Below are 27,110 nucleotides of genomic sequence, written 5' to 3'. Positions count from 1 at the left end.
AGTTGCCTTTTTGGCATCTGGACACAGAAGCACACAAACAAGGTGGATTGGTGGTGTGAACCCACCAATCTGCTCTAGGTGCTCACTGGTATTCTTTTGTTAAAAAAACTGCCCAGAGTGCATAAGCGCATGTGCACATGACCACTAAAATGTATGGGAAAAAAACCAACCACACCAAGGGAATTGTGTGCTACAATCATCTGACTGTTCCAAGGCACCCTGTGGGTGGGATAGGGATGCCTTGTGCTGGAGTGTGAGGACGGTTTGTGATATTTCTTTCTGAGCTGGTCCAATTTGGATGCCTCCCATGTGCCCCAAACTGCTTGCCTGTTAATCATTTACATTATCAGTTTTAATTGTAAATGAGCAAGTTGCTGGATTTTTCAACTTTCTCAGTTTATTGCAAAACTAATGCGTAATTATATATTGTGATGTTCACCATCTTCATTATTTCTTGAGCAGTATTTTGTGTATTTACTGGTGTACTGCACTTGCCAAATACTCACATCTTCTCTTTTTGGAAAATGTGACTAACAGATTCCAGATCAAATATACATTGATTTGGTGACTATGCAATAAAATGGAATTGCCTAAGTACCACATTGGCACCTATTAGCCTTTTTGTTGTAGTGCAATTTATGAGTACCAGCACAACATCACTATCTTTTTTCTTTAAAATAAATTTTCTCAAAAATTAAAACAGCAGTACGACGACACCAATAAAACAGCAAAGGAGCTTAAATTAAATATAACAGCTATAAAGTTCTTTTGGAATTTCTCTCTTCTTTGCCAAATAATTTAAAATAGGAGACCAGGTTCTTTTAAACTTGGTAACTGTTGCTGGTAAAGGCAAAGAATTAAGATTAAAAGTTAGTTTGGCTAAAACATATTGTTTCCAAAGTCTGGAGTGCCAAGCTGAAACCAACGGAGCTGAAGGGGATTTCCATTGAGAAGCAATTGCAAGTTTTGCAGCGACTAGTAGGATACCAATAACCATTTGTTTCCATGTTGATAGATCATCATTTGGAAGTAGTCCCAAAAGTAGATATTCAGTTGTATCATCTAATTGGATCTCAGTAATCGTGTAGATTGTCTTCAGCACTGTATGCCAAAAATACCGGAGTATGGGACAAGTAAGCCAACAGTGGAGGTAATCACCCTCAGAAAACATCACTATTCTGTGAACCTTCTCACTTTATTAATTTTTGAAAAATTAACTGGAGTACCCATCTGGCCTGATTGTTTAAAACAAAGAGTATAAACAACAACATGACACCTACAGTCAGATAGTAAATACACACAGGTATTATACTATGACAACTGAAAACAAACTTGCTGGAGTTTCACAATCCTGTTTGTAGGACATGTAAGAAGCTCCCTAGTTTGGATTCCACATGGATTTATTGCTGTCTAGAGCAGGAGTGGGGAACCTTTTTTCTGCCAAGGGCCATTTGAATATTTATAACATCATTCACGGGCCATACAAAATTATCAATTTAAAAAATAGTGCTCTGCTGATGGAGAACGATTCAGTCTGGCAAAATTAATGCAGATAATTGTTTTTCTATTTGAAGTCATGCGGGGCAAGCCTAATTCGGTGCACCCCCCTGGCCTGCCACCCTAGGCAAATGTCTAGATCCAAGGCTTCTTTTTGTAGAAAAAGCCCAACAGGAATCATTAGCATATTAGACCACATCCCCTAATATTAGCATATTAGGCCACACCATCTGGGATAATCAAGTGGAAATTGAACTGGTGGTAGCTGGGTCCCACCCCCCACCCCTCCCTCCCTCCCTTCATGCAGAAACTGCAGCTACTCCCAGCAGACCTTTAAAGGCACCCACATACCCCAGCAGCAGTCCTTCACAAGCCACTCAGGCTCCCCGAGGGCCAGACCAAGTGCTCTCGAGGGCCGCAAATGGCCCTTGGGCCTGTCATTCCCCACCCCTGGTCTAGAGGCTGATAGTTGAGATAACCTTAACAGGGTAGCCTATCTCTCTAAACTGCTGCTACTCAACGGGAGGGATGGTGGCTCAGTGGTAGAGCATCTGCTTGGGAAGCAGAAAGTCCCAGGTTCAATCCCTGGCATCTCCAAAAAGGGTCCAGGCAAATAGGTGTGAAAAACCTCAGCTTGATACCCTGGAGAGCCGCTGCCAGTCTGAGAAGACAATACTGACTTTGATGGACCAAGGGTCTGATTCAGTATAAGGCAGCTTCATATGTTCACCATGCTGTTATTTTAATATTTCTGGTTGCTGATGTCAAAGACTTCCCATGAGATAGCAGTCCTTTTCTGATAACTGGCAAGTACTCCCAGATGACCAATGCCTCAGATCTTTAAATCACGTACAATGGTGCTGGAATTGTTCTATCAGAATCAGGAATTGTGCTATCTGGATGGTACAGTTCTCTATAACGCTTTTTATTTAGTTAAACAGCAAGGAAATCATATTGCAGCTGATTTGGCCATTCAGAAATTAGAGCGTCTACTCCCATCATTTGATGGCACCTGGTTTTCAAGAACAACTTTGGACTTGATTTTATGCTCCACTACCCTGGTGGTTGATAGAAGATTTGGCTGTCATGTTGTCTAAATATATCAAGAAAACTTTTTCTTCCACAAAATCTTGCAAGGTGAGTAGTCTTCGGCTGAGTTCCAGTTGTCTGAGTTCCAGACAACTGATGTTCCAACTATATTCTGGCTAAGACCAGAATCCTTGTGCTGTCTTTCCTTGGGAGTGCATTCCCCATTCTAGAGGACTGGCATCTATTGTAACCAGCCTACTCAGTGGTTCCCAGAGGGGAAGTTCATCTATAGCTTGGCTTTGGCCAGTCACCACCAGAGATCCCACAGAAGTAAAATGTGCAGGGAAATCAGGCAGCTTTTCTCCTTGTTGAGCCGTGGTTCTACAGGCAAGAAAGAGTTTACCCTTCTCTAGCATTGATGTTATGCAATGCCAGGTCCATTACTAAGAAGACCATGACTCTGAAATTATATTGCAGCACAGAAGTTGGACCTGGCATTTGTGACTGAGATCTGGGTGCAAGAGGGCATGATAGTTGCTCTGTCACAACTCACCCCTCCAGGTTTCTCGGTCCTTCACCAATCCTAGATCAATGGGCAGGAGTGTGCATGGCGATACTCATGTGAGAGTCTTTCTCCTTCAGTACACTCCCTCCAGTATTGACTGTGTGGACCTGACCTGGAAAACTGAAGAGAGTTTTGCTATCTGGCTGGTGTACTTACCACCTGATGCTTGAGCAGAAGCCCAGCTGAGCCTACTGGAGGCAGTGTCGGGCCAAGCCTTGGAGTTTCGGAGACTCTTAATCCTAGGGTACTTCAACGTTCATGCAGGTGATGCCACCTCCTTGCAGGATGCAGACCTAGTGTCATCTATGGCAACACCAGTCAGGCCAATTTGTCCTGAGGGCCCAATTGAGTGTCCCAACCTTACCCTATTTAAGTAGCGAGCCAATTTATGCTCACTTGTGGAGCTAGATGGATCCACTTTGTTTTTAGAATGCTCTGTAGGTTCCAGTGCCCCCTGGTGGTTCATTACGGAGTTGGCAGAGGATTGGCATTGCTGTCTCTCTGAAGTCATTGACAAAATCACTCCCAGATGCACTCTTCACTCTCACTCCACCTAGCTTCCTGGCATACTGGGAAGGAGGCAAGGGCAGCACTGCTCGCTGCTGCTGTGGCGGTTTTCCCACTGATCAGCAAGGGGAGGGGGGGGGTTGGCCTGGGAGGCACTTTTTTATTTCATTGTTGAAAATGAGGGGAAGAGGAGGCTGCACGGGGGGCTGTGGCAAAGGAGGGAGGAGGAAACAGGGGAGGAAAATGGGGGGAGGAGGAGGCTGTGAAGCTGTGCAGGGGGGCGGTGAAGGAGGGAGGAGGAAATGGGGGAGGAAAATGGGAGGAGGAGGCAGCACGGCTGTGTGGGGGTGGTGATGGAGGGAAGAGGAAATGGGGAGGAAAGTGGGAGGAGGAGGTGGCGAGGCTGCATGGGGGGCAAAGAAGGAAACGCCAGGGGGGGAGAAGGGCGGGGAAGGCCGAATTGGGTGCCCCCACCCTGCCGGCCCTGGGGCTGTGGTTGGCAGGCCAGTCCTGGGGCCAGTCCCCGGGGCCAAAAAGGTTGGGGACCACTGTCTTATAGGATGTTTATGAAAGCCTATGAGATGGCAGTGAAGTCCACAATGCAAGAGTTCTATGTGGTCTCCAATGCATCCACAAGCTCTCACCCAGCTCTATTATTTAGAATGCTTAGGTCTTTGACTTCCCTCCCATGGAGGAACCAAAAAGATAGCAAATTGGCTATTAGCTCTGAAGCTTTTGTGAGCTTTTTTGTGGATTATACCATCAGGACTTGCTGGCCACTTTTGAAACAGTAAGTGAACTGGAGGATCCCTGCCCATCTTCAGGTCCAATGTTGGAACAGTTCAATTGACTCTCTCAGGATGGGCTTGACAGGATTCTGGCTGCTGTGAAGCCCACCACTTGCCTCATAGCCCATGTCCTTTGTGGCTGGTCAAGGCCAGCAATGAAGCCATAGAGATTCCTCTGGGAAATATCATCAACTTATCCCTGAGTTCAGGGATATTCCCAGGATCTTTAAAGGAGGCAGTGGTGAGAGCGTTGGCTTCTTCTCTTGAAGAAGCCAACGCTGGATCCTACTGCCCAGTGTTGAACCTCCCATTTCTGGGTAAGGTAGTTGAGAGAGTGGTAGCAGAGCAGCTCCAGGTTTTTCTTGATGATACCTCTTTCCTAGATCCATTTCAGTCCAGCTTCTGGCCTTGTTATGGGATGGAGACAGCACTGGTCACTTTCACAGATGATCTCTGGAGACATCTGGATTGGGGAGGGTCAATGCTGCTGTTGCTACTTGATTTAACAGCAGCTTTTAACACAGTCAATTATGATTTTTTTGACCCACTGCCTCACAAATGTGGTGATACAAGGGATTGCCATATAATGGGGCAGGGAGTAGTCCCTGGGGAAAGGGTTTCACCATGTTATCCTCTGGTATGTGGCGTCTCCCATGGACCGATCCTATGTTATTTAACATCTATATGTGTCCTCTAGCCCAGCTGGTTCGGAGGTATGGAGTGGGGTGTCATCAGTACACTGATGACACCCAGCTATATCTGTTGATGAATGGCTTCCCAGATACCACCCCAGAGGTTCTGGTCAGGGCAATGGAGATTGTGGCTGACTGGTTATGGCAGAGTCAACTGAAATTAAACCCTTCTAAGATGGAGGTCCTGTGCCTGATCCAGAAACTCCAGCTGGTCCAAAAGACAGCTACAGTAGGAGCACATATACAGCTTACACTCCGCCAGCTGCATTGACTTCCAATGGAGTACTAGATCAAGTTCAAGACATTGGTGTTGACCTTTAAAGCTCTGTGTGGTCTAGAGCCATCATATCTACAGGACTGTCTTTCCCGTTATGTTCCCCAGATAACTATGCATTCTTCTTCAGATTAAAATCAGCTGGTGATTCCCAGCCCAAAGAATGTCTTCTTAGCTTCAACCACAGCTAGAGCTTTTATGGTTTCCCAGCCCTATAGGACTTACAGCCATTTCATGAGGCTTGTAAAACAGCTGTTCCACCAGGTTTTTGGTTGAGGCAGCGGACACCATATTAGATCAGCCCCCCTGCCCTATCCATCTATTTACCCATTGTACAAGGTAGAAGTATTTTTATGCATTAACTGGTGGGAATTTGGCCATTTGCTAATAGCCAATGCAACTGAGCCCACATGCAAGGAAAAATTTATGAGAGCGCTTTAATTATGTTGTCACCATACTGTGATTTTTTTTGTATACATCTGAATTTTAACTTTTATAGTACTATGTTTTAATCCTTTAAACTGTATATTTATGTGTTGTGAGCCACCCTGAGCCTGCTTCCAGAGTAGGGCAGGATACAAATAAAAAAACAAATAATGGAAGGCTGTGGAGAGATGGAAACACCACACTGTTTGGCAAATGCAGGCTAATGATGACTTATTACTGCCAGGAATGACTAAACTGGGTGATCAACTGAAAAGCCCCTCCCATCATGAGTGATTGCCTTCAGAGAGGAGCTTATTACCATTAGCTGAAACTGCCCCATCATGGATTACTAGAGAAAAAGAACCACATATGACATCCTAAGCAACTTGGAAGAAGGGCAGAATGCAAATGTAATAGAGTATCTGTGATTGGATACCCAGATGCCTACTTTCAGTTAAATGGAAGATGTGGGGCATTAGGAAATTTGGGACATAGTGTTGCATAAGGAACAGGGTTAACTTATCTTTTGTTTTATTTCTTCAATATATATTGCCACCTCCTTAGGCTATTACCTTCAAGTAAGGAAAAGGTCAAGCACAATAGGAATATTATTCCAGGGCAAATATGGAGGGGATAAATTTCTACTCAGGAAATAGCACAGGGAACGAGTTAACAAAATTCTGTTACAGTACATTTTCTCTCCCCCACTCCTATCCAAAAATCCAATGTGTTAGCTACTATAGTATACTGGTCACTTATATGTTTATTTATATATGCTAAATAACTTGCAGCCAGTGTGATAGTGTAATAAAGAAGATTTATACACCATTTAAAAAGAGGTGTTCTCAAATACTTCTTGCATCTGAAATACAAAGTTGCCCGCTCACATCCAACATATCTGAAGTGTTGAAGTAGTTGCACCACACTGCAAACGGCTCCACTCCCACTCTGAAAATACACTACATTCTTCTCCTCTTCTGTATCACTTTAAAAATACACTCATCTAAATGGAGTGCAACGTTTTGAATGTGTAGGTTTTTTTCATGAAATAAAACACTGTGAGCATTCTTATTAGTTTGCTCTCATCAACTTTTCAATATTTTAGTAGCTTAACATATCAAGTTTTACTCATTTTTCCTAGAACTTCACTGACTGGAAATGCTGTATATGAGCTATTTATTCATTTCATTTAAAGCCTAGCTGAATGCATAACCCATTTTTCTAATATAAAGTTCTCAAAATTGCTTATAGGGGTTTTTTTAATCTTTTCTCTCCACTTTCCCAATATTTTCTTTTCTGTTACTACATTTTGTTGCTGCATATGCCACAACTTACTTCAACTTACAGACCATAATTCACTTTCTTACATGCTGACTATAGAAAGCTTCAGTAGGGAAGATGAAAATGAAAAAACAAATCTGTCATCTAAACATGTTTTGTATGTATGTGTTCATCAGTTGGATCTTGCTGGCTTTTCAACTGGTGAAAGAGCCAAGAGAGTGTTTCTTTTGAACACTGACAGGTTAGCTAGAGATTCATAACATGCAGATGGTGCCCCAAAGATTTTCTTTAGATCTATAGGGCACCGGGGGAAGCCAGTAGACATTGGGAGCTTCCAAGAAAATCTATAGGGCACATCTAGATTTTATGAATTTTTATAATTTTAACTAATTTATTGCTGTTATAAGTTTTATGTGTTTTTAATCATGTTGTACATCGCTCAGAGCGATGATGGGGTAATAATAATAATTATTGTTGTTGTTGTTGGAACTGTATGAATAAAAGCCTCAGAGGCTGCAGTGAAGTGAAAAATCAGAAAAGAATGTGGTAAAGCAAGTAGGATCCAACTCTATGTATTTATGCCTCTCTGTGTGTATAAAACTTCAAGTATTTCACAGGAAAAAACTGGATTGGACCATTATGTTCAGCAATATGTTGAACAGAGTATATATTCCAGATTTCATTCAGATTATTTAAGATAAAATATACAATATGTTACTGTGGGGAAATTAATCTGCTGGACCTGAAGATCATTGTTTATTTCAAAATGAACAGCTTCTATCTTCTAAAAGCTCAGAAACAACTCCATCTTAGGTCCCCTAAGTTAGGGACAAGGAAATAAAGGTTGGTAGGACCATAAAGGAATGTTTAGTTTGCTAAATATTCACATACATTCTAATGTCATAATAAACTGGAGTTGAATCAAATCATCATTTATAAAAAGCAGCTTATTGACATCTGAATGCAGCAAGTCCAGGTGCTCCAAAGGAGAGTTCAGAAATGCTACCTTTCAGATACACATGGCCAACTAGACAGGGTCTGTGGGTGTAGTGTTGGGAGAAAGGATTTAGGCAATGGGAATTATTTTCAGACAAAATGACTCTGCAAATTAAACAGCTGAATGTAAAATGTACCAGACTCCGGGTATTTAATATAAAAAGTATTGCAGAGCACCTTCAAAATAAATAAACTCCCAGGGAAAAGCCAGTAGACATTTGGAGCCTCCAATCTGGGATACCTCATCCCCAAGGATGATAGTATATAAATTCCAGGCTAACTAAATGGTGAAAGCTGGCATAAGAAGCACTGTAGAGTAGTTTCAGTTCCAGAGGGAGGGGCAGATCTCTCATGATTTCTCTTCTTTAATACAGTCCTCCCCAATGCTATAGTTTATGAGTGTCCTCAATCCTCAGCAGAGGATTTCTGAGTCATGCAGGGTGTTCCTGCGGAAAGGAGAAAGTGGTAAAGATTTGAATCCTCAAGTTCTTTCTATCACATTTCGGTAGGATTCAACCCACCTTGGGCTGCCAATGGCCCTAGTGGGGGAGAAAGGTGGGATATAAATTTTGTAAATAAGAAAATAAATCAATATATACCCTAGAATTATCATGCACATAAAAGAACAAGCCATACTCAGGAAGAATGGAGGAGTTCATCCATATACATAAAGGTATTCATGTACAGATTAGATGCCAGTTTTCAAGTGGACAGCAGTTGGGGTGGGGGGTTTAGCCTCTGAATCCCAGCTTAAGGGCCTCTTGGAAGCATCTGACTGGTTGCTTAGAAACAGAATGCTGAACCAGATATATCCTTGATGTGATTCAGCAGGGCTTTATGTTTTCTATTATGGAACTTCAAGCAGTCAAGAGCACCTGGTACATTTTCTATTCCTAACTACTCCAACGCTTAATAAGAAAAAAACCTAAACTCTAAAAAGATGGCAATTAAAACCTGGTTACCAACTAATTTCATTGAGCAGAACTGAGATGTCAATCATCTCTTGCCTTTCCCATAATATTCTTCATCACTGAAGAGAAAAATAGTAAAATACATTACATTAAATATATTGTGGGCCGGACTTCAATATGAAGCTTGATGATAATTTGCATGTACATCAAAAAGTCAATGCCGTAAGCCCACAGATGCCATGGTAAGCCACTCTGCTATTAAGACAGTTCTTATATAATGATGATGATATTTCATCATCATCTGACATGTCTGCTTGTTGAGGGAAAATAACAGTCTTACATAAGAGAAGCCATACTGGATCAGGCCAATGGCCCATCCAGTCCAACACTCTGTGTCACACAGTGGCCCAAAAAATTATATACACACACACACACACACACATATATATATACACACACACTATGGCTAATAGCCACTGATGGACCTCTGCTCCATATTTTTATCTAACCCCCTCTTAAAGCTGGCTATGCTTGTAGCCGCCACCACCTCCTGCGGCAGTGAATTCCACATGTTAATCACCCTTTGGGTGAAGAAATACTTCCTTTTATCTGTTTTAACCTGACTGCTCAGCAATTTCATCGAATGCCCATGAGTTCTTGTATTGTAAGAAAGGGAGAAAAGTACTTCTTTCTCTACTTTCTCCATCCCATGCATTATCTTGTAAACCTCTATCATGTCACCCCGCAGTCAGCGTTTCTCCAAGCTAAAGACCCCCAAGCGTTTTAACCTTTCTTCATAGGGAAAGTGTTCAAACCCTTTAATCATTCTAGTTGCCCTTTTCTGGACTTTTTCCAATGCTATAATATCCTTTTTGAGGTGCGGTGACCAGAATTGCACACAGTATTCCAAATGAGACCTCACCATCGATTTATACAGGGGCATTATGCTACTGGCTGATTTGTTTTCAATTCCCTTCCTAATAATTCCCAGCATGGCATTGGCCTTTTTTATTGCAATCGCACACTGTCTTGACATTTTCAGTGAGTTATCTACCACGACCCCAAGATCTCTCTCTTGGTCAGTCTCTGCCAGTTCACACCTCATCAACTTGTATTTGTAGCTTGGATTCTTGGCCACAATGTGCATTACTTTGCACTTGGCCATATTAAACCTCATCTGCCACGTTGACGCCCACTCACCCAGTCTCAACAGATCCCTTTGGAGTGCCTCACAATCCTCTCTGGTTCTCACCACCCTGAACAATTTAGTGTCATCTGCAAACTTGGCCACTTCACTGCTCACTCCCAACTCCAAATCATTTATGAACAAGTTAAAGAGCATGGGACCCAGTACTGAGTCCTGCGGCACCCCACTGCTTACCATCCTCCACTGCGAAGACTGCCCATTTATACTCACTCTCTGCTTCCTATTAAATAGCCAGTTTTTGATCCACAAGAGGACCTGTCCTTTTACTCCATGACTCTCAAGCTTTCTAAGGAGCCTTTGATGAGGAACTTTATCAAAAGCTTTCTGGAAGTGAAGATAAACAACATCTATTGTAACAGGTTAGTGAGGCAAGATCTTCCCTTACAGAACCCATGCTGAGTCTTCCTCAATAACCCGTGTTCATCAATGTGCCTACTCATTCTGTCCTTGATAATGGTTTCTACCAACTTTCCCGGTATTGAATCAGACTGACTGGCCTGTAATTTCCTGGATCTCCTCTGGAACCTTTTTTAAAGATGGGGGTGGCATTTGCTACCTTCCAGTCCTCAGGAACGGAGGCAGATATGGGGAACCACGCATGCGTCAAATCGGTTAAGACGCTCCCAGAACGTACTCCCGGAGAAATTTGTTATTAAGCCATCGAAGAAGAGAGATAAACTTCTGAAAACAGTTTGAAATATTTGTGAAAGGAAGCAAGACCTGGAGGGCATCAATCAGAGTGAGTCTTTGGAAGTGTGATTTCTTATCATCTCTTTACTCTCCGCTCCCTGGGAGGAGGCCAGAAAGCGAGAAGAGAACATGGCGACTAAAAAGGAGCTGAAGGATTTAACACAGCTCATTGCTTCTTCAGAACAGAATGTAAGGGGCGATATTAAAGCTCTTAAAACAGACCTGAGACAGATGGCCATAGAAATTAAGAACATAAAAAAGGTGGCTGATAAGGCAGCCAAAAAAGCTCAAGTTAATGAAGACAAAATTAAAGAGCTAACGAGCAAATTAGCGTCTGTAAGCGATCGTCAAAGGAGAAGAAACATTCGCTTATCAGGCATCCCTGAAGAGATTACACAGAAAGACCTTGAATCAAAACTACTGGAATGGCTTGAGCGATATGATTTAAGGATACAAACGGAAGATATAGAAAGAGTACACAGATCTCTCCGCCCCAAGCCAAGCCTGGGAGCAAAGCCAAGGGATGTTATTATGGCTTTTGCAAGAGAGAAAATAAGGGACAATATTTATAAATGTTTGAAACTTCAGAAGGATTTACAGTTTGATGATAATAAAGTTATAGTAAGACAGGACCTCTCTCCAGAGACACTCCAGCAAAGAGCAATACTAAGACCTTATACGCAAAGTCTTGTTGAAAATGGAATATTATTTTCATGGGGCTACCCGGCAGTGATTTTGGTTTTTAAAGAAGGCAAGCTGCTGCGAGCTAAAAATCCAGAAGAGGCAAGAAAAATGTTGGAGAGATTGGGAATCAACATGAGGCCGTTAGAACCAGGAAATGTGGAGGAGCAAGAAGACGAGCAACAGGAACCTTGTGAGAACACTTCAAGTAGCAGTGAAGAAGAAGGAGAGTCGAGTCAGACACTGCAAAGCAAGCCAAAGCGTTTGAGAAAAGACACTGGGGGCTCTTAGTAATGAGAGTCTCCAAGGAAATTTAATATTGCTTTCAATTTACTTTAAAAAAAATTTTTTTTTTTTTGGAATAAGATGGCTTATAGAGAAATATTGAAATGAGTTATATTAATTAGATAGGGAGGAAGGGAAAGGAACGTGGACCCCAACTTAGCAACGAAGAGGTCAGGAGGTTATGCCACCTGTACACCCTTTGAGGGTTCTTCTTCGGGGAGGGGGAAGGGGAAAGGTAGTGACCATCAAAGTAAGAGAGGATAGAAATGAGCACATATGTATGAAATTTACAAAGGAAAATGGTTGAGACAATTAAAATATTATCTTTAAATATAAATGGGTTGGCTTCAGATTTAAAAAGGTATAGATTGAAAAATATGCTAAAAAAACAGGGAATAGATATAGTGTGTCTCCAGGAGACCCATAAAGGTAAAAAAGATAAAAAACCCCTACTAAACTCTACACTATGGGAAACAAGGGTGGAAGCAAGAGGAACTAGGAAGGCAAGAGGGGTAGCGATACTTACACATTCTAGCTTGAAGTTAGAAGTACTGGATCAAATATCTGATTTAGAGGGAAGATATGTTTTTTTGAAATTTAAGTTGAATAGTAGGAAGTTTACAATAGCATCTATCTATGCCCCAAATATGGGTCAGGTAAGCTTCTTAAATAAGGTATTCCAGAAATTGCAGAACTTTTATGAAGGGGATGTGGTAGTGGCAGGGGATATGAATTATGATTTTAAGAAAAGTAAAACCTTGAAATTTAAGAAATGGAAATTGAAAGATGTGTTCACATATGAAGGGAACAATTCTCAACCTACATATTTCTCTAATAGATTTAAGACTTTTTCATATATAGATTATATTTTAGTAAAGGAATCAAATGAGTTAGAGGTGATGAAGGCAGTAACTGAGCCATTATGGATTTCGGACCACGCTCCTTTAAGGGTGCAATTTAGAATAAGTGAAGAGAGAAAAGAGTTTACTTGGAAATATAAGGCATATCTGCCCTTGACAGGAAAAGATCGGATGGACTTAAGAAGGGATATAGAATGCTATTTTAGAGAAAATAGGAATTCAGCCACAGAAGGAGTAGTTTGGGATGCGGCTAAGGCAGTTATAAGAGGAGCTTATATAGCTAAGGAAATTAGAATTAGAAAGGAAAATAATAAGGAAAGAAGTAGGATAGTAAATGAGATTAAACGAATACAGAAAGACCTACAGGGAAATTATAATAGGCAGTCATATGAATTATTCAAAAAACTTAAAAAAGATTTAGAGAACTTGGATTCATTATCTATGTGGAAAAAGGATATATTAGTTAAGAATGAGTACCATAGAATTAATATAAATACAATGAGAAGAATGGCGAATTATTTAAAGATGAAAAAGGAAAAACAAAAAATTGGATGTATTAAGGGAAATGGGGATAAACAATTTTTTAAAAATGCTCGGATAAGAGAGGAATTTGCTACATTTTATCAACAACTATTCAATTTGGGAGAAAACCAAAGATTCGAGGAACAGCTAGATAATAAATTAACGATAGAACAGAGAGAGAGCCTGAATAAAGAAATTACCCGGCAGGAAATAATAGAGGTATTAAAAAGGTTAAAAAACAGGAAATCCCCTGGTTTGGATGGTTTTACGGCAGAATATTATAAAGAAATGGCAGAGTTAATAATACCAGAAATGCAAAGTTTATTTAATTATATTTTAAAAGGGGGGAAAATACCAGATTCATGGAAAAAAGCTGAAATTTTACCAATTTTGAAGCCTCAGAAGGATCCCCTAGAAATAAATTCATATAGGCCAATTAGCCTGATGAATCAAGACTATAAAATATTTACAAAAATTCTAGCTAATAGACTAGAAAAATATTTACCAAACTTGATTAAGGAAGATCAATATGGTTTTGTTAGAGGTAGATTTATTGCAGATCCATTGAGAAATATATTGAATGTTTTGTTCTGTAAGGATAAGAAAACTTTGGCCTTGTTAAAATTAGATGTGTATAAGGCGTTTGATACGGTAAATCACAATTATTTAATGCAGGTATTGGAAAACTTTGGTTTTGATGGGCCCTTTTTAAATGTTGTAAGGGAAATCTATAGGGGGGGTAAAGCAGTAATTAGAATAAATGATGGGCACTCTAGAGAAATTTCGATACAGAGAGGAGTAAAGCAAGGTTGCCCATTATCTCCTTTGTTATTTGCATTAGCAATTGAACCCCTAGCAGATAGGATACGAAATAGTGGTAGAATTCAGGGATTTCAAATAGGTAAGGAAGAATTGAAATTAAACCTTTTTGCGGATGATATTTTGTTGACAATAAGTAATCCACTGCAGGCAATACGAGAATTGTTAGTTATTTTAGAAGATTTTAAGTTATGTTCGGGACTTGGAATAAACATTAAGAAATCAGAAATAATGTTTATTAATGTAGGTGGGGAAACCAAGAAGGCAATATTAGCCTTAACGGGGATGAAATCAGGAGTTAGCAAAATTAAATATTTAGGAGTTTATCTTAATAAAAATATAGAGAGGCTACAAAAAATGAATTATAATAAGGTGTGGTTAAAGATTTTAAAGAAATTGAAGGAATGGAAGAACAAAAATTTGAGTATCCTAGGGAAAATTAGAGCAATAAAAATGTTTATACTCCCAAAGCTGCTATATTTATTTCAAGTACTTCCTATAAGATTAGATCAGGAAACGATAAGGAAATGGGATGAACATATTAAAAATTGGGTCTTTGGTCGGAAAAAAGCAAGAATACAAAAAAAGTTGATATATATGCCCCAAGATGAATTAGGATGGGGAGTTCCATATTTACAAGCTTATTATGATGCAGTTCAGTTGAAAGCACTGATGGAGTTAGAATGGAGGAAAGGGGATAAATGGGTAAGACTTGAATCTGCAGTCAATAAGGGAGCAGGTAGTAGTGGAATTTACACGAGAGAGATAAAAAAGGTAATGATACAAACCGAAGGTCCAAGAAAAATAGCTTTAATTGTGTGGAAGAGGTGGAAAAAGATCTTAATGCCTTTAACCTCAAAATGGACCCCACTTAAGGATATCTGGGGAAAAGAGATGAACCCAAAATTCTATGAAGAGCTGCAAAGGGAAGACATAATAAGAGTCAAGGATTTGTACAATAGCCAAGGGGCCTTATTACCACTTCAGGAGTTGAACTGTAAGATAGGGAAACAATATTGGTTAAATCTAATGGGATTATATCAAACAATCCGACAAGAAAAGTATAAAGATGCTATTAAAAGAGATGACAATTTTATAGAAAAGGCACTATATGTGGATGAAAGGAAGAAAGGACTGTCAGGGATTATTTACCTTGAATTGGTAAAAGATAAGGAGTTCATGTATAGAACCTTAAAGAACAAATGGAATAAAGAAAAACAAATAACTGATGAGGAGGTGAATAAGTTAATGATGAATTTGAAGAAAATTAAGATAGAGAAATATAGAGAACTTGAAAGGAAGATAATCTTGAAATGGTATAGGACGCCGGCTCAATTGGCATATATGATTAAAGGGATGAAACCAAATTGTTGGCACTGTAATGCAAAAGAAGGGTGGTACTCCCACTTATGGTGGGAGTGCCCCAAGGTTATAGAGTTTTGGGGGAAAATTCGGGGAAAAATAGTGGGGGCATGTAAGTTTAATATTGATATAGATGGGGAGTTGTTATTTATGGGGGTACTGGAAAACAATAACATTGAGAAACAAAACCAGAGCATTTTCAAAGCAATGATATTAGCAGCACATGCAGTGATAGCATATGGTTGGAAGGAGAGCTTAAAATGGACCCTGGAAAGATGGAACAATTATTTGTATGAATATATACAATCAGACATATTAGAATGTTTAAAACAAGATAAGATATGGGATAGAAAAATTGAAGAGATAAAAGAGAAATGGGATATATACTTCTCATGGGTATTTAAGGGGGAAGCCAACAAAGCTATATTTGAAAAATTGGGAAAAGTGTGCTCATGGTTGAAAATTTAATTGTAACTTTAGTATGGTCACTTGGTGGGGGGGAGGGATATAAATAGGGGTAAAAATGGTGTCATAAGAGAATTGGAAATGTATTCTATGTAATGTAATATTTGAGACACAATAAAATAAAAAAAGGAAAAAAAAAAAAAGGAACGGAGGCAGATATCAATGAAAGATTACATATTTTTGTCAGAAGATCCACAAGTTCATCTTTGTTTTTTCAGAACTCTTGAATGTATGCCATCCGGACCTGGTGACTTATTAGTTTTTAATCCGTCTATCAGTTGTAGGACCTCCTCTTTTGTCACCTCAATCTGACTCAGGTCTTTCAACACCCCTTCCAAAATTTGTGGTTCTGGAGCAGGCAAACACTTCTCGTCTTCCACAGTGAAGACGGAGGCAAAAAATGCATTCAGCTTCTCAGCCATTTCCCTATCCTCCTTCAGTAATCCTTTTGCCCCTTGGTCATCCAAGGGCCCCACTGCCTCCCTGGCTGGTTTCCTGCTTCTAATATATTTGAAGAAATTTTTATTGTTGGTCTTTATGTTTTTTGCAATGTGCTCCTCATAGTACCTTTTGCCTGCCTGATCACAGTCTTGCATTTGATTTGCCACAGCCTGTGTTCCCTTTTATTAATCTCACTTGGACTAGCTTTCCACCGCTTAAAGGAGTCCTTCTTACCTTTTACAGTCTTGTGTCACCTTAAAAATGAATGTGGCATATACTTTCATAAACCAGAGGTCAGCAGAGAGATTTTTACCCAGACCTTCAGACTGCAGATGGAAGTGTGTGTGTGTGGGGGGGGGGAGACCACATTAGAAGGACCACTGTGTTATATTGCATTGCTGAGTACAGATTAATGTAAGATCCACTAAAGAGAGTAAACAATCCAGAAAAAAGAGTAAACTCTGAGTGGGTATGGTCTATTCCCATTGTTCATTCATTACTGAAGTGGGATGAACATAATTGCATTCATAAACTTGTACTAACTGTATATCCATGCATGCATTAGAATCATAGAGTTAGAAGGGATCTCCAGGGTCATCTAGTCCAACCCCCTGCACAATGCAGGAAACTCACAAATACCTCCCCCATTACTTTCGTTGTTTTCACAGTATTCAACTTTGGTTCTCCAATCACCCCATCCTATTTGTTGGGTGTGAGGAGATCTGCAACTACTTTGAAGATTTTTCACTAAAACTTGTAAATTTCCCTGCTTAGTATGAAGATCAAGTTTTAATAAGTTAAATGTTTATTTCTTTCAACTTTGTCCCAATACCTCAGTTCCTATTGGCACTGATAAACCTACTCTTTTGGTTTGAAATATAATTTCTGTGAATTTTAGATCTGTCTGAGGTTTGATAAGCAGTTTAAAGTTACAAGGAATTAAAGACTAAAAGGATGGCAGTAGATAACCCAGATATAAAAGTATCCATTTTCTCTTTCAATGATATACGAGTAGAGCAGTGATGCAGCTTTTAACATAGTCTGGGAGGGCCTGTGCCTCGAAAGTCAGCAAGGGTCTTTCTTACCTCTGATCCTTCATTATAACTAGATTTCAACTTCTTTCCAAAGGATAAGAGTATATTGTGCTTGTTTGCATATGGCAGTGATTGTACCAGTGGCGTGAGTTTTTGCGAGCATGGAACCCAGTTCATTCAAGGACTGAGTTGTCAGTTTCAACCTGTCCAGCATTTCGCCATTCCCTTCATATTATTTTTTCTATAGTGATTTTTAAAACCAAGAATTCATTAGATGTAAATAATTACATACAAAATGTATTTATATAGTGGCTGGCAGTTCTGAAAACCACTTCCTAAATGTATGGAATACACAATTATTTTTTCACCTGAATGAAGATCGGTACCTGGTTGACTAGTCAGCCCAGGCAGAGATTCCTGAAGCTGGTAAGTTGATGATGAAGAAGAGGTACCATCTGCAGTGCTATTTGAGGTCATATACGCTCCATATGTTGACGCTGAGTAATACTGTGGATATTGGTTTTGGCCAAAAGCTGTATAAGATGGATAATCCTAAAATAGTAAAGGCAATATTTTAAAATATATTGAGATTTTAAAAAGTCTAAACTACAGCATTAAAAATAATTATGAAATATTTAAAATTGCCAAAACAAATACATAATACTTTGGGTGTAAATAATAATCATACCTGCTGTGAACTACTGAAGTTTGTAGAATTTGAACTGTTTGCATAAATAGTAGACGATGGTGTAAAACTAGAACCTAGAATTAAAAGAATAATTCCCTAGGTAACACATTACTTACAAAAACAGACAAATAAAAAAACAAAACCTGAATATTTACTTATTAAAATATAATAAAGAAAATGTGCAATTTAAATGTGCAGATCTATCAGTATGATCTTTTGTTAAAGAGTTTTGGAAATGCATGGTTATGCAGCAAGAACAATGGAATCAGATGCTTCAAAAATGTAGCAGGAGCCCGTGTTTTAGTTCCTTTCTTTCCATTACTTCTTTGTACAGCAAATCAGATTTACAGAAGCACATATCCTTTAATTCAGAGAGCCCCTTAGACTGAGCTACCTATACTCCTCTTATTTCTAGCTGTTTCCTCTAGTGATCAAGTTCCAGTATAATACTGTTGATGTATGTTATTGATGGTTAGGAGAAAATGGTGAATGGTAGGTGCTGGAAGAGAGTCACTAATTCTTATCAATCTGTCTAATTATCACCCCATAAGTGAACACTCAAATCCAGAGAGAGGAGCCATGAACACACATGACAGATCTTTCAGCAAACCTGAGAAAAGCCTCAAGTTTGCAGAAATTTCTGAAATCTTAAAAAAAAAAAAACAAACATTGGGGGGTTCAAATCCCTTCAAATACTATAAGCAGCACCTACAGCTTTATAAAATGAATGCCTTCATAAGCCATTGCTAGGCATCTAAAACAACCCTGCTAGCCTTTCAACCATGGTTTCTGTCAGTAAAAGTTGGTGGTGGGGTAGTGGGGCACTTTCCAGGATTGTTTGGACTTCTGAGGAAGGACTCACTGGAACCAGACCCAAGAACAACCACCAGGAGACTTGCATGACTCACCCAAGACTGGATTCTTGGTAATGCTGTAGCTGTTTTGGGTTCCCATAAATGAAGTAAATTAATGATAAATAAAGCTGAAGATAGGGGGGCAATTAAAATATGTATTGGTGGGTGGGTAAAAAGGAAGTAGGAGTAAGTGAAATGAGGGCTGTCAGGAAGAGGAAATAATGTGGGGAGGAGGATACAGGGAAAATGAGACGATCCCTGCAAGTCCACCCAGCCTGGTGACCAGAACCATGCAGTTTTCCTAGGAAGAAACTGCCCAGGAGAGGGAAGGACGAAAGCTGAAGGTAGAAGGCAGGTAAAGGTAGGGGAGAAGGAAGCAGGAAACAGATATAGGATATGGGGGCTTTCAGGGACGAAAAATAGAAAATAATGGGGGAGGGGAAATGAGATGTTCTCCACAACTCCTTGCAGTGCTCCCTCTTTTATTTCCCAAAATCTTAACTGGTATGTGTACATCTATGGAGTGATCAGGTTCTAAGCTACCTCAGAACTGTCAGCCTTGACTGGCAACAACTTTTCCTCACTAGCAGCCTCTTTTACTGCTACCTGAAATCTTCTAATATGACACAGTGTCTTAGACAGGCAACCCATGTACTTTGTTATTAAGCTATCATGAAAAGTCAGATAAAGAAATCTGTCCATATCTTTTAATCTTATCAGGTATTTTAGGGAACACAGCAAAGTAGGAGCATGGTATTCCAGAATTCTCCTTCAACATAAAAGGAGAAGAGGAGAAATGGGCATGGACTGGAAACATGCGGTTTGTCATTTGTGGCTGAACCACAAACTAGAAACATGTGGTTTGTTGTTTGTAGCTGAACCACAAATTGAACCATGAACCAAACTGAACTGGGATGTTCGTTCACAACCCCACTGATTTGTGCTCTGCAGATCCCATTGAAAGGGGTTAGCAGAAAGCTCAAAAAAAAAAAAAAAAGCTGAGCAGCAGGGACCAGTTTAAATGGACTACACAAGAAAGCTCGAAACAGCTGCTTTTGTGGCTTTCATGGGACAAAGAAAGCAAGGGTTTAAAGGAACTCAGAGTCTCTTTAAATCCACAAACTGCTTTAAAAGTAGCAAACTTTATCAACTTCAATTCACAAACCACAAACAGGGCAAAAGTTGTGATGATTTTTGCTTCATGGCTTGGCTTGTGCCCACTCCTAGAAAAGACGTAGCAGTGGCAGCCTCCTCCCACATTAGTTGTTGTAGGCCTGTCGAAAAAGTTTGGTTTTACAGGCCCTGTGAAATTGGGAGAAATCTCACAGTGATCTCATGTCCTCTGGGAGAGCATTCCATAACATTGGTGCTGCCACTGAGAAGGCCCTAGCCCGTGTAGAGCTTAGTCTGACCTCCGTTGGTCCGGGGATGGTTAACAGATTTTGACCTCCTAAACGCAGTGCTCTCTGAGGTGTATATAGGGAAAGGCGGTCCCTTAGATAGACAGGTCCAGAGCCATACAGGGCTTTAAAGGTCAATACCAACACTTTGAAACGAATTTGGTACACAATAGGCAGCCAGTGAAGCTTTTTTAGCACTGACTGAATGTGCTCCCATCAGGATGACACAGCTAGGGATGGGCACAAACCGGGAAAATGGAGGTTCATTTTGGTTCATGGTTCGTGGGGCCACACAAACCATGAACTGCTAAACTGCATGGGCCTTCCCATTTTCTGAACTGGTTGATTTTGTGAGGTTCATGATGTGGTAGAGCAGCCCCCCTGTGAGCTAGAGATGCCAAACTTGCAGCAAGTATCAAGCTGATTTTCCTCTACTTGCCCTCTAAGTTTGGTAAAGATTGGATTTAGCTCAGCCTTCCAAAGCAGGGGCTCCAAGGAAAGTACGTTCTGGGGAAATCACAGCTGCAGGTTCAGGAGTGTGTCAAATGGACCCTCTGCAAGCTATAAGCATCACATTCACAAAGATGTTCAGAAATAAGTATAAGGGAGAGGGGGTATTCTGGCAAGGCAACTGTGTAACTACACTTTTAAGAAGCTTAAAAGGAGGAATAACTTCCAGTTCCTTTCCCTCTCTGTCTCTGCCATCTAACTAACATGTGGCATGTCTGCTGCTGACAGAAAACAACAGCTGTGTGTGAGCTGAAGGTATATATCATTCTGATTCCATACAACAGAATGGAAACAGAATAAGATTAGTGGCCAGTGCTACCTGTACAAGCTTTGGAGGACCACTATTGATGTTCCCAGGACTGCAGAAGTCCATTCCCTCTGTTGCTTTGACAATTGTAAGCAGAAGGACAGGTGCCTATGAGACACAGCCTAGCACCAAACACAACTCCAGCCAAGGAGAGGTGTTCAGAAATAAGTATTGTGTGTGTGTGTGGGAGGGTGTTCTGGCAAGGCAACAGTTATGGGCTGCACTTTTAAGAAGCTTAGAAGTGCTGAACAAACAGCTGGAGGACTGTGAAGGGTTAATTCTTCACAGAAACAGAGCCTTGAGTGACAGGCTGCTGACCAAACTGATTGCTTGAAGCAGCCTGTCACTCAAGGATCTCTGTCTGTGAAGAATTAATCCTTCACAGTCCTTTAGCTGTTTGTACAGCACTTCTAAGCTTCTTAAAAGTGCAGTCCATCACAGCAACCAGCAGCTAAGCCCCTCTGCCCAGCATGAGCAGAGAGGCAGGTGGGTTCAGAGCCCCGAGTCTACTCCAGCTCACACAATCCCCCAGCTAGCCAGAGCTAGTGGTCACAAAGTCCAGTGTGTGTGGGAGGGGGCTCAGCCAAGAAACCAATGAAGCTAAACCCCTCTGCTCAGCATGAGCAGAAGGATAGATGCCTCAGAGCCCTGAGTAAGCACCAAACACCCGCAACACCACTGTTCACAGGAGGAATGACTTCCAGTTCCCTTCACTCTCTGCCTCTGATGCATGGCGCACCTGCCTCCTCAGGTGATGACAATACATCCCACCATGAGATGCTCAAATGTACAAAAACTATGTGCAAGGTCATGGGAGGGTTGTTGAGGTGATATTGCACAGACCTTGGCTTGTAACCACGACCGAGGTGATTTTAGTTGTGAATTTAAGGTCATGGGAAGGTTCTTGCCCATCCCTAAACACAGTCATTCATTACGCCATCTTGGGCCTATAACCAGAAAGTCTATACTCAGTGACCAAGGATCTAAAGTAAATTGATTTCTATAACTTTGCTGCCCATTTTAATTATTAACAAAGGCCTGAAATACTGCTGGTCAATGTTTGTATTTCGAACATAAAATATTTCCCACAATTCATTATTGGCAAAGGAATAAATGGAGTTAAGGTAAAAGATAATGATTGGAATTACCAGGGCTTTTTTGAGCAGGAACGTAGTTCCAGCTAGCTTGGCGTCAGGGGGCATGATCTAATAGGCAAATGAGTTTCTGCTGGGCTTTTTCTACAAAAAAGCCCTGGGAATTCCTTTTTTTAAAAAAAAAAAATCTTTTAATCATCAAGATTTCTAGAATATTTATACAGATCTTTTAACCATCAAGATTTTTAGAATATTTCTAGAATATTTATATATATTTTAAATAACCAAGAAAAGATTTCCAATAATATTAATGTTGTTCCTTACATATACAAGAAATTTGAGGGTTCCCAGATAGTTCAAAAATAGTAAAACAGAATAAAGGAAAGTAACAGATTACTGACCTGGCATTTGGTAAGAATATGGTGTTTGGCCTGGCTGTGGTGTGGAGAACCCTGGGCTGTAACTAAGGCACCCGGTCTGCAATGGTGATTGTGCTTGTGAAAGTCCACTTTCTGTCTTGATGCCTGGCAACATTACACCCAAATCTGTGTAAGAAATTTAATTTTCAACCAATTCTTATAGATGGGGAGAAAAAGCACAGCAATTCCACAATTCAAATTTATTCTTGATAGAATAAAGAACAATTGGAAATAAAATACCGTAAGTAGGCAAACTGTAAGGTTGCCCAGTCTGTGAATAGGCTGTGTACACTGTTGGCTGCTGCATTCCCGAATACTGAGTCTGACCGGCATAGGCAGACATTGTTTGAGCTGCCGGAGTAGAAAGGATGTGTGGATAGGGCCTAGACAGCAGTGGTGAAAATACAAACAGTGACAATAAACACTAAGAAAGTCAATTAAATTTAAATAATTTTAAAGTCCAAAAAAAATTATTTCCTCAAAATTGACACATTTGGGTTATATCTTTCTCTTTTAATGGATGTGCTCTTGTGCCTTTAAAATGAATCAGTAACAAAGAAATTAGTCAGGACATAAATGGCAGTAGAAACCTTACCAGCTATGTTTCTGCACGTTCAAGCAACAAATGCTCTTTTTGCTTAACGATGAATATATCCCAAAGCTATTGTATTTACTGAGGCTACCAGTATACAATTCCAGAATTTATTTCCAGTGCTATGGCTCAGCAAAGGAACATAAAATATTAAAATAAAGTGTCAACAAATTGCCCATAATGGGGATTATAGGTAGGGCATTACAGTCATAAAAGCTTCCTCTTTCCCTTACATTTGTATCTCAGCTTTTCTTTCCATCATAGACTCAAGGTCTTATATGCAAATAAGTATCATTGTCTCCCATTCAAGCATTGACATCTACATACTTAGCTTCAGGAGGTTGCTGTGTTGGTATTGCTCACTTTAAAAATTAACACCACTACTATCCCAAAGAAGAAAAAACTTTTATAATTCCAATATATACCTAAGAATGGCATTAGACATTTAATTCAGTGTGGGATTGCTGCTAAAATAGCAACCCCATGTCTAATTTCCCCTCTCCCTGTAACATTAGGCAGATTCATGTTGTAAGTTTTGTGAGTTTTCTGAACCACATCACTGACTCTCATTTCCAAGATGTGTGTTTAAATGTTATGGGAATAAGGATGAATACTCAGTAAAGAGCTGGTTTTTTTATACCAAATTAATTGCTGCTGCTTCCTGACAGGAGAATTTGACCTGTGGGGTTACTAGAATTTAGAAAAATGTGTGCAATAGTTAGGTAAAACACTGCTATGAGCATAGAACTCCCTTATCCCACACTCCTTTGGGCAGTGAGAACAGGAGTGGATCTTGGGCCCAGAAGCTTTCTCCTTGTTTCCCTATGGTCAACATGTCTCATCATGCACTGAAATTGAGATTTGAACTGAGGGATTTCCTAGTTATCTGAATCCCTTTGAGTACAGATACTGAATTTATTTTGAAAAAATTTTCAGTATCCAAAAAACACAGTATCTTTGAGTGTGAGCGTTTCCTTTTAAGTACCATATAAGGAGCAAAGGAAGGATGACAAAAATGTTCATTATGAGTCCAACAGAGAAGAAACACATGAACTTCAGGCCTGTTCCTGATGAATGGGATAGAATCAATGTTAGTTTAGCCCTTCATTGTCAGCAAAATCAGGACAGAGTTACTGAATTATCAGCCTACTGTATTGGAGCTACATGCCTTGAACTCTGGTAGATTTTCCTCTCTAATTCAAGTTAGTACAGACAGACCATAGATAATGTCACACACAAAACAACCACTGAAGCATTCAACAAAACCACCCATACTTTCCTATTAAGAGTTACCAAAAACAGATTATGAAATTTACATTTTATCGTGATTGGTTTAATAATTTAAATAAATTAATGGGCTAAGAATTGAAAATGAACATTTTTAGAGAATTGACCTAAACAAAAGTTGTCATTAAAAATCCCCAACTAAATATGATTTTCATTTCTATTTATTTTTTATTTCTGCTTTTTGTTGCTAGCATGAATTTTGATCACATAAAGTACAACACATATTTTAAGTAAGAGTACATTATTAAAATATTTTATAGATAATAACATTGATGGCAGTTATACCATGACATTTTTCTATGAACCAACACTGAAAATACAACAATCCTACCCTGCTAGTCAGTCTTTTATAAAACTATTCTAAACTAAATTATTTGTGGGTTGTAATTTGCCTTACAAGAATATATGAAGGAACAAATGTTGAACATTAAGAAACAAATCTTTTATAACTGTTGACTAATACAAAGAAATATGGAAAATATTATTTGAACCACATTAAAATTTTGATTCTTGATCCTACAAACATTACATGTAAGTATATTCATTTGGAATCAATGATAGCTGATATCCAATAATGAGACCCAATCACAGTTTAACACTCCACAAAAATGCAGTTTCCATACTGTAACTATCAAGATTATTCACTTTATGACTACTTTACGTTATCCAACAAAATAAATGGACTGAAGTGGAATATACACATGCTCACTAACTTGGAGGGATATAGCTGCGGTGAGTACTGATGCGCTGATCTTGGGCTGTAGCCACTACTCGTTATTACTGAAAAATACAAATCAAATAATGAGTCAATGGATCAATCAATGCATTTAATATTTCCATGCAAAGATGTATTTGATAAATCAAATGTGTCTAATTAAAGTGTCAACGGTAACAAAGCAGAAAACACTTTAAATCAGGGGTGTCAAAAATAAGGCTGGGGCCAGAACAGCACTCTTATGTGGCCTGCAAGCAACTGGTGCAAGAGAGGGAACAGAAGGTGGCTTGGAGGGAACTGGGTGCAGCCACTCTGATTGCGGCTTCAGTGCAATGGAACAACCTTTTCTGCAGCAGTCTCTGCAGTCTGCCCATGTAGCTTTTCCTCTACACCCCTCCCAACCCATGGGGCCTTGCAGTGAGGATACACCAACTCAGAGCTTAGGAGCTGCTGTCCTTTATACAGTTTATATCTCCTGTACTTGACATTACATTTTATGGCACACATGGCCCAGCCCGACAAAGAGAAATTTATGTCAGATCTGGCCCTCGTAACAAATGAGTTCAACACTTCTGCTTTAAGTGTTGTGTTCTACATGTTTTCAATGTGCATGAAGCAGCCCGTGTCCAAGAATTAAGTAAGAGTCTCCTTCCAATGGAAGGATCTTGAAAAAAATATTTATTTCATCATTGAATGATTCCACATTTTGCAGAAAGGAATTCTCTGAGCCAATACAATGTAAATCTGGTGCTCCTGGTATAGACTGTAGAAACTGCATGTATAGCAAACATTTGGAATTCTGTCTAAAAGGTAAAGAGCCCCATGACGCAGAGTGGTAAACCTGCAGCACTGCAGTCTTAAGCTCTGCTCATGACCTGAGTTCGATCCCGGCGGAAGCTGGGTTCAGGTAGCCGGCTCCAGGTTGACTCTGCCTTCCATTCTTCCGAGGTCACTAAAATGAGTACCGAGCTTGCTGGGGGGAAAGTGTAGATGATTGGGGAAGGTAACAGCAAATCACCCCGTAAAAAGTCTGCCGTGAAAAACATGAAAGCAACATCACCACAGAGTTGGAAACAACTGGTGCTTGCACAGGGGACTACCTTTACCTTTTTATTATTATTATGGGGCTGGTGCCCTGCATTCATAATAGTGGGTTACATTTTCTGTAAACCTCATTCTTCTTAATGGAAATTTGGTTACAGAGTAATTAAGAATCTCTTTGAAAAATTAGCCCTTTCCTGGATAGCCCAAGCAAGCCCAACCTCATCAGATCTTGGAAGCTAAGCAGGGTCAACTCTGGCAAATATTTGGATGGGAGAACTCCTTGGAATACCAGACCAGGGAGGTAGTGGCAGGGCTTCATTCAGCCACATCTCTGAATAGCCTCCATGCCCTTAGTAGGGGTCAGTCACCAGAGGTCACCATGACTTCCAGGTGCACACACACACTCACATGCACACACATGCACATAAAAATACAAAAAAGAATATCTTTAACAATTGCACTATTCTAAATAATACAAATAATAACTAATTCTCAGATGCCAAGAGACTTGTCAAGCTATGATATTAGTAACAAAAGTGTAAAGGTATTAAACATATCTTTAATGAAAGAATTCTGATACTGAAGATAGCCATGTGTAATAGCTAATAACAATTAACTGTAGACAACTAGCCAGAAAAGCTTTATAAAATTGGCTATTTTTTTAATCTTGTAGTCCACAAATAGATATGTGAAAAGTGGTATAATAAAAATAATTGGAGACTAGTAACTGTGTGAATTTCTATGCAGGGACTAAATTAAACATTTAGACATCAAAGGTTTTCTACTAATTTAGATCCTCAATCAACAAAATCTGGGAGCAGCAAAATACTGCATGATGCTGCAACCAGGGAAAAAGGGTCTACTGAGG

The 27,110-nt window shown here is 39.8% G+C and overlaps 1 protein-coding gene across 10 annotated transcripts in view; it reads right to left on the bottom strand.

Moving 5' to 3' along the window:
* Positions 1-27,110, bottom strand: part of EYA4 (EYA transcriptional coactivator and phosphatase 4) — a 247,795-nt gene that overhangs the window by 41,949 nt on the left and 178,736 nt on the right. For 6 of the 10 annotated variants that reach the window (XM_060239663.1, XM_060239706.1, XM_060239645.1 and 3 more), the window contains 5 exons: positions 25,197-25,263; positions 22,845-22,987; positions 22,587-22,730; positions 18,021-18,094; positions 17,701-17,884 (listed from right to left, as the gene is read on the bottom strand). In XM_060239663.1, the coding sequence (XP_060095646.1) occupies positions 17,701-17,884; positions 18,021-18,094; positions 22,587-22,730; positions 22,845-22,987; positions 25,197-25,263 (612 nt within the window). The remainder of the gene's footprint in view (positions 1-17,700; positions 17,885-18,020; positions 18,095-22,586; positions 22,731-22,844; positions 22,988-25,196; positions 25,264-27,110) is intronic. The other 4 variants (XM_060239714.1, XM_060239722.1, XM_060239698.1 and 1 more) reach the window with 2 other exon arrangements.

This window comes from Heteronotia binoei, chromosome 1 (assembly GCF_032191835.1).
Source record: "Heteronotia binoei isolate CCM8104 ecotype False Entrance Well chromosome 1, APGP_CSIRO_Hbin_v1, whole genome shotgun sequence".
Classification (NCBI taxonomy): domain Eukaryota; kingdom Metazoa; phylum Chordata; class Lepidosauria; order Squamata; family Gekkonidae; genus Heteronotia; species Heteronotia binoei.
The sequence above is the reverse complement of the archived record's forward strand: the minus strand, read 5'-3'. Positions and strand labels throughout refer to the sequence as shown.